The sequence below is a fragment of the Pteropus alecto genome, unplaced genomic scaffold (genome assembly GCF_000325575.1).
Source record: "Pteropus alecto unplaced genomic scaffold, ASM32557v1 scaffold61, whole genome shotgun sequence".
In the NCBI taxonomy this organism is placed as follows: domain Eukaryota; kingdom Metazoa; phylum Chordata; class Mammalia; order Chiroptera; family Pteropodidae; genus Pteropus; species Pteropus alecto.
In genome coordinates, this window is record NW_006434835.1 from 20,590,662 (window position 1) to 20,599,052 (window position 8,391).

At 39.8% G+C, this 8,391-nt stretch overlaps 1 protein-coding gene across 4 annotated transcripts in view; it reads left to right on the forward strand.

The window, feature by feature from the left end:
• Window positions 1-1,085: 1,085 nt before the first annotated feature.
• The window catches only part of LTBP1 (latent transforming growth factor beta binding protein 1), a 204,125-nt gene continuing 196,819 nt past the window's right edge, over window positions 1,086-8,391 (forward strand). For all 4 annotated transcript variants that reach the window (XM_015588228.2, XM_015588229.2, XM_015588230.2 and 1 more), the window contains exon 1: window positions 1,086-1,531. In XM_015588228.2, coding sequence (XP_015443714.1) covers window positions 1,309-1,531 — 223 coding nt within the window. In that variant the 5' untranslated portion in view covers window positions 1,086-1,308. The remainder of the gene's footprint in view (window positions 1,532-8,391) is intronic.

Consider the following 8,391-nt stretch of genomic DNA (forward strand, 5'->3'; position numbering starts at 1 on the left):
CAGTAACACAGTGGCAACAGGAAAGGCATTGCTTTCTACCAGCCTTAAAGCCTCAAAGACAAACCGTCTATCTGTCTTCAGCTGCTGCTTTGCTTTTTGCCTGGGCTCCTGGAAAAAGAAATGGCCTGGCTGGGGGCAGATCACAGATGTAGAAGTCAGACTAGGGTTTCTGTATTGCACTTTGCCAGAGAGTTTATATTGGGACTTGGCTGTGAACAACAGTTCTGGCTGAGGCCATACATTCTCTTTGCTGCTTTGCTGTTATAGCACAAAAGCAAGCCATAGATGATACATAAATGAATGAGTATGGCTGTGTTCCAATAAAACTTTATTTACAAAAGCAGATTTGATCCTAGGGCAATAGTTTGCTGACCCCTGATATAGACATTGAAAGCTAGAACTGGCTTGAAAACATCAATTCCAATTCCCTCAGGTTTTAGAGAAAAGGTAAAATGACATGTCTGACGTCATACCACAGTTGAGCCAAGATTGCAACCCAGAATCTTATTTTGTGATACTGTGCTGCATCTTCAGTGCAGTCAAGTTATAGCATTTGGTTAGGAGAGGGCCATGGGAACGAAACAAATACCTGCCTTGGGTGGCCTGTGACTATAGCAGCAGCGAGAGCTCCAGGCTAGTGTTTGAACGGAGGCAACCATTTCGCCCGGCGACCTGGCCTCACTTTTTCTTAGATGGACCCCGTTCACAGTAAAACAAAATACATGTTGCATACATTTATGTGGAGAAATAATGCCCCAGAGTTGTGAAAAAGAATTGGGCTCCCGCAGCTGCGTCACAGGATTTGATCACTTCAGCTGAGAGTGCCAGGAGATTTGAGACAGATGTTTTCAGACATGCCGCATGCCTAAAACATTTCCAGGGGTCGGGCTGCAAATAGTGACTTCATAAGTGGAGAAACAGGGAAAGTATGCAAGGCGAGGACACAAGAGTTTATTCACCACGAGGTGCATAGCCAACCTCTTTGCATTACATCTGCCTGTCAGGGTTGGCTCTTTCATCTGTCGTGCCCTCGGTACTGCTCTTTGTCTGCCCGTGAATAAAGTGCAGCATTGTGGTTAGTAATCCCACTCCAGTGACTCGACTTCAAATGTGGTTTTGGAGTGCATCCCAGAGTTCTGTTTGCTAAGCTTCCTACTCCTGTTTCAGAGACACCACTGGATACAGAGCAGCAAGCACTGAAGGCTTCCCTCTTAAACCTGTCGGGCTGTGGGCTCTCTCTTTCCCCCTCTCTCTTCTTTCCTTTCTTTTTCTCCCTTTTTTTTTTTTTAAACCTTCCAAGGCAAGTTCATGGATACTAAGCTGATGTGTTTGTTCTTCTTTTTCTCCCTGCCTCCGCTCCTAGTGAGTAACCACACTGGCCGCATCAAGGTGGTCTTTACTCCGAGCATCTGTAAAGTGACCTGCACCAAGGGCAGCTGTCAGAACAGCTGTGAGAAGGGGAACACCACCACTCTCATTAGTGAGAATGGCCATGCTGCTGACACCCTGACGGCCACGAACTTCCGAGTGGGTGAGTTCCTCCACGGTCCCTAACTGTCCTTACCAAACAGTTTTATGTGACTGTAGCATTTAGACACCCCCCTTTCCACCGCGCCACCCCCCATTCACACTGCTCTCTGCTTGAATGGGTTTCTGTCTGAGTACAAATACGCCTTTTTTCACAAGATCTTTTAAATTACTTTCAGACTAATTTTTAACATGATTATTGGTTTCTTAAAGAAAGGGCAACTAGGGCATTGCCCCTTATTACTTATCATTTATGCAGCCGTGTGGCGATGGGAGGTATCGGTCGACAGGAGGGAGTAGTTTTGGATTAAGACCCTAGACCACACCTTGCGTTGATCAGCTTCAAATTTTATCGTCTCAGTGATACATAAAATTTATGTTAGATTTGACTCATACTGTAAAATTTGGATGGTGCTGATTAAATTTAAAAATTTTACTTCACAAGTAGCCGTGTTCTAAAGAAATTCTGAAAATTGTCAAAACCGTGTATTTTGGTTGTAGAAAGGGCTACAGACTTGCATCGTTGGCCACGTTTCTGCTCTGTATCAAAAGACTGAATTATAAATTGATATATGACATGGATTTGGGGGAAGATATGCTAGTACATGACTGTCAGCACTCAGAACCTTTAAATGTTGCATAAATAATTTAAATAAGAACTATAGTAGTTAGCAGCTGCAAAAAGGCTTTTTTACTTTAAAAAAATTTTTTGTTTCTTTTTTACTTTTTTGTAAATGGAGAAAGTATTGCGGTCCACTGAGCACTGTCACACTGCCATGTTGTCATTCAATACAGTATTTTTGTCACGGAAAAATGTCTTTTATTATTTTTTGACCAATTATGGTTTGCCATGTGTACTCAAATAATCACAGACACCCACGTTACTTTATGAGTTACTCACAAGAATAACCCAAATGTCAGACAGATAATAACACTGGCTAGATCTGGTCTTTTTATGGAATATTGCTGTTTAGTCTTGGAAGTGTGTGTCTAGGGGTTCGGAGAAGAGGGTGTCTATTTCAAACTGATTTCCACCAAGACAAAACACAAGGAGGCAGCTCAAAGTCCTTATTAGCTCTCGATTATTCTGCTTTATTGTGACTCCTAATCGAAGCAGTATTCTTGGTAGCCTGTACTTGGAAAAAGCATGTGCTCATAGATACAATTTAAAAGGGTATCGTGAATTTCCTGGCTACGACAGGGGTACTTTGGGCATATTTTGAAAAGAATTTGGCTAGTAGGTGCCAAATGGCACATTATGCTTAGCAGGGCACAGAGCCGAGTCTAATGGGAAGTGTGTTGAACTGATGATCAGGAAACTGGATTCTGGTCCTGGTCCTGCTACTAACTACTAGCTAATCCACAGGGTGTGACAGCTGCGATTTCCGAACCTTCGTTTTTCTCATCCATGAAATAAATGGCTTATATTTAGTGACCTCTAAAATTCAGTCCATCTCTAAAATCTTACGACTTTTTCTAAGTAGTAAATAATATTTTCTGGCTCTTTGGACGTGATAGACAAGGAAGGAAATGGAAAAGACAATTCCCAACAGGTTATTGTGGGCTCAATGGCTTTCTCACTTTTACTTTTCTTGATTGTTTTCGTTACTCTCACTGCTTTCCCAACTCTGTCATCGCCAACAATGTCTGCCCCCCACCTTACATTTTTCATAAATCCATACAATAAGAATGACAGAGTAATCGGATGGGTGGTAATTTTTTTTGGCTTACGGTGAATTCATTTTGAAACTAAATATTTAAAGACTTTGAGAAACAGAGGAAGTCTGCTTGTTAAAACACGCTGCACGCTTTCCTCTCTGGCATTTAAGCAGATGTTTAAGAACAGTGTACATGTAGCCCATTCAAGATGTAAAATGCAGGAAAATTATTTTTCAAAAATATGTCCTAGCCAGAACTCAACTCTGCCACGAAAGAATTGGCACAGTAGTTTAATTAAAAAAAAAAAAAAAAAGGAACAGACATACTAAAGAACAGTTTCACATTGGATTGGAAATCATGGGAAATATTTCATTTACATCCTGAGCTATTTTTCTCTTCTTTTTACATTTTAATTTAAATATGGAATAGTTCGAGGGACAAATTTTAATTGTTTTAAAGAATGATAATTCTGTAAAACATAGATTATTCTTCAGAAGAAGAAAAAAATTAGGAATTTATTTTTTAGACATAAAATATCTTTGTGGACTTTACTGGTTTAATACAACTTTATTATTTACAAAACGTAGTTTTCTAATTTACTGCTTTTCTCTCTGTATATTTGTTTACAATATGTTAAATCTTTTGACAAATAAGAGGTATATGTGGAAAATAGTACAGTTCAAAGAAAATTCAAAATTTATTGTAACTTGTTAGCTATTCTCTTTGGCCTCTGATAACTTGTTAGCTACTCTCTTTGATTATTAAAGATGGCGCCTGGCAAAATATTTTTGTGAGGGGCCAGATGGTAAATATTTTAGACTTTGCAGGCCATACAGTTTGTGTCCCACTATTCATGTCTGTCCTGGTCATGAAAGCAGGCATAGACAGTATGTATATGAATGGGCGTGGCTGTGTTGCAGAACAGTCAATGGGCCAAATTTGATTTGAGTGCCCTAGTTTGCTGACCCCTGCTTCAAAGTGTCAAAATAATACAGGGAAAACCATGTGGACTTTGTAGTCAAGGCACCTTAATTAAATACTTCATTTTGATCATCAGAACATCGGAAATATGAACATTTGCATAGTGATTTACAGTTTTATTTTTTATAAGGATATGGAACAGATGTTATTGTTACTCTGTTTTTTATAAGGAAACTTAGGCACAGTGACTTAAATGAGTTTGCCTTACGTACACAGCAAGTCAGTTAGCTAGGACTAGAACTTAGGTCTCCTTATGTCCCCTGTTTACTTAACTCCTTGGAGTCTAATCATGGTGTGGTGGAGGGACGAGGTGACTTTATGGAGAGTCGGGTTTTGGGGGAAGGCTGGATGGTATAATAGAGAATAAGCAACTGAGAGGCCAGCAGCCCTGGGTTCAGATCTTGGCTTCATCCTGGCCACTGGGCATGTTCTGGGTCTTTCTGTTTTTGGGCGCAGGTCGCTCTTCCACACAATGCAGGTATTAGCAGGTATGCAAAGGGTGGTTCTGAAGCAGGGAGATGTTAGCCTCTTCATTCTGTCTGTGGTGGTCTTTCTGCTTTTTCTGTGGTGATCTTTCTGGTGTGTGGTGATGGTGAATCAGGGCTGGTCGGATGTGGGAGGCAGGTACATTTTTCATGACTATTAAGCATACAGTCTTTGTCATTGAGTATTCAGTTGGAGAAATCATAAGTATAACTTAATGTGATGCTAAAAGCGAGACCTGAATGAGAATGATATCTAGGGAGAGTACTCTGAGATTCTAGAATAAACTCATTTTTATGAATGTGATATTGGTATGATGTAACAGGATATTTATATTAAGTGGCATTTCCTGTAAAGGAGATTTTTAATTATAATGACTTTTTTTTTATGGCATTCTGAGGTTTTCCTCCTTTCTCTCCCTGCTTTCGCCTTTAAAAAAAATGGAAACATGTTCCCAGTTGGGTAGGCCAGCAGGTTAACTGTTGTTGCTTTAATGGATTCTTTCCATTCCATAAGGATATAATGAAGATGACCTTCTGGTATTTTTAAGTTGTTTATAAAGTCATAAGTTCCTCCAATAAGAAGAGCATAGGAATTCATGTTGTCACAACTAGAATATTTCAAATAAAATAATACTGTCTCTTGGCATAAATTACTCATAGAGACATTGAAAAGCAATCGTGATTGTTAAAATAACACATTTGGTTTATCTGATCCTTTCTCTGAGGGATTACAAGGGACTCATATTCCATTAGCACCAATTGAATAATCATAAAAAGTATTTGCTAATTTAAAAAGTATGTTTCCATATGTTACTTCATTCGATGCTTACTTCTTCTGAGAGAGGTCTATGGTACTTTAATAGTTTGTGGATATGAGTTCTAAGGCTTTAGTTAAGGTTTGATTAAAGGTGATTTTAAGGTTTGATTAAAGGTGACTTTAAGTCAATTTTCTTATCCCAGAATCCAAATACTTCCTGCCTTCCAGTGTTGCCTCCTATATTAGGTGATTATATGTAATACACTTTCAGATTTTCCAAGACAAGCAAATTATATAGCTACCCTCTAAGAGCTTACACTTTAAGGAAGAGATGAAGAGTACATGTAAATACCTCTAATTCAAGGTAGAAATCTCTTAGCAGGAGCACAGAGGAGGAGATACTACCTCTAGCTGATGAGGGATGCTTCAAGAGAAAAGGGATGGCATGCAGCTTTTCTGTTTAATTCACCATGCTCCTCCCAGCTGCTCACAGTGGGAGCTGGGTAAATACACATTGTCTCATTGTAGATCAATGGGGGGAGAGCAGCTTGAAAATTGGTAAGTTCCAAAATAAAGATGGATGGGAAGTAGAGGGAAGGGAGAGGCAAAGTTGATGTGGGAAGGAAGAATTGACCCATCAGAATGGGGCATGCAGGCAAGAAGGCACAGGTGGTTTCTGGGAATTGGAGTCGTTTCCCTTAAGTGTAGATACCATGAGAGGAAATAATAGATGACAAGTCTGGGACGGTAGGTTGGGGCAAGGCTGTGGAGCGCCTTGAATTTCAAGCTTAGGAATTAGGACTTAACCCTTTCAGACCTTTCTAACATCCTCTGGAAAGGGGACATTTATGTTTTTCATTATGAAAAAAAGAGAGGGAAGTTCTATTTTTAGGGAAGGAAACTAAGGTTTTAGTAGTCTAAATAAGCTTCCGAATAGCCCATAATAATGGTGACAGCCTTTAGCCAATTTCAGCTGTTGGGAGGTTGGTTTGCGGCTCTGCCCTGGGAATCTCCCATCGGTCTCACAAACCCAGCATAATCCTCTGGCGTTTGATGAGGAGTGGAAGCAGGCCCTGCTACTCACTCATTGTGCAGGTTCCCCTCCTAGGGAGGAGAGGAGATTCTCTCAATGGGGCTTTAAATAAACCAGCATAACTGCACGAGGACAGGGGAGACATGGAGATTATTTTTTTTTCTGGCAACTTAGTTCAGACAGTGTCTTTTGTCCTCTGCCAGTTGTCATTGTTTGGATCCCTTGATGTTTATCCAACACAAAAACCAATGCAATGCCAACATGTCACTCTGATTAACTGGTGCGTATATTTTCCCCTTAATGCTTAGCATAGGTTTCATGTTTTTTTTTTTTTTTTAAAGATGATCCAATATAATACTGAAAGAAAGTGGTTGCCTTTCATTTGGGCAATTTAGAATGCTTAAGAAATTGTCAAAGAAACTGCTCCCAAATTATTTTCTAATATTGAATAAATGTCATAATGTAAAGCATTTCCTTTTTATTTACTTAAGCTGTGGAGCACCCATAAAAGGCTGGTATTGGGGACACTAATTCATTCACCATATATTTTTTGAGTACCTACTGTGTGCTAGGGGTTGGTTTGGGCATTAGGAATATAGCAGTGAACAAAATAGACAAAGTCCTTGACCCTACAACATTAAAAAATTATATAATGAGGCTGTACAACATGTATGAAACTCGAGGACATTATGCTAAATGAAATGAGCCAGTCACATAAAACAAACACTGTGTGATTCCACTAGTAAGAGATACCCGGAATAGTCGGATTCAGAGAGGGAGAAAGTGGTGGTTGCCAGGGGTTGGCGAAAAAGGGAAACAGGGAGTTGTTTATGGGTATGAGTTTCAGTTTTTCAAGATGAAAAAGTTCTGGAGATTGAATGCACAACAGTGCAAATGTACTTATTACTACAGAAGTGTACACTTTGAAATGGTCAAGATAGTAAATTTTATAGTATATGCATTTTACCACAATTAAGACTAAAGTATCGTGCGAGTGTACACTGCTGTCAAATTTGTGCTATCAAAAATAAACTGTACGAAGCATTCTATATGATACAATGTCAGGGAGTGATAAATGCTATGAATGAACACAGTGTTGCGTGAGGGGATAGACAATGGAGCGTGCTGCTAGGAGAAACGATTTGCTATTTTAGACTGGTCAGGAAGGGCTGAGGTGCTATTTGAGCTGAGACCTCACTGGAGTGACTCATGAGCGCTGTGAGGGAACATCATTAACTTTATCGTCTAACTTTATGACTGTGTTGGTTATCTTATTTAAACTGTGGAGCATCTTCAAAAGGTGGCGGTCGGAGAATTCATGAAAAATTTTCCTATACGTCATCTTGGGTTAGGTTTTGTCCACCTGTGTCGTATCAGGGTGTCAGATAAATAACATATGTAAAGAGCACATACACAGAAGGTAGAGGCGAGCAAGTGGCCGGAAAGAAAAAAAATGGCCCTGGAATTTTTGCAGAAGGAATCTTGGCTATTTGTAGTAAAAAGTATAGAGTCTTAGAGATAGAAATGAATGACCACAAAAGCTATGTCACCTCTTTCTCCAACATTATTTTATATGACAGATCACACAATTTTGGTATAGAGCTTTCTTTTAAGTAAGGGAAATAAAATTGGTTCCTGCATCTAAGGACAGGCGTGTGTGCGTGTGCATGTGCAGAGGTGTGTGTGTGTGTGTGTGTGTGTGTGTGTGCGTGTGTGCATGTGTGTGTTTAGGGTATGGAGTGAAGGAGGGCTATGTGGAAAGGTGGTTCCAGGGATTAGTTGGACGAAAGAGGGGCAATATGTGTTGACCCTATGAGCCCAAATCAGGAGAAAATGAGGTTGCATTTGGTTGAAGAGGGAGGTTCTTGAAGATGAGAAAATTAGGGGCTTCACTGTGGTAGTATAAGAGACTATGTCTGAACTCAGGAGCGTTTTTGAGAAATTAACTT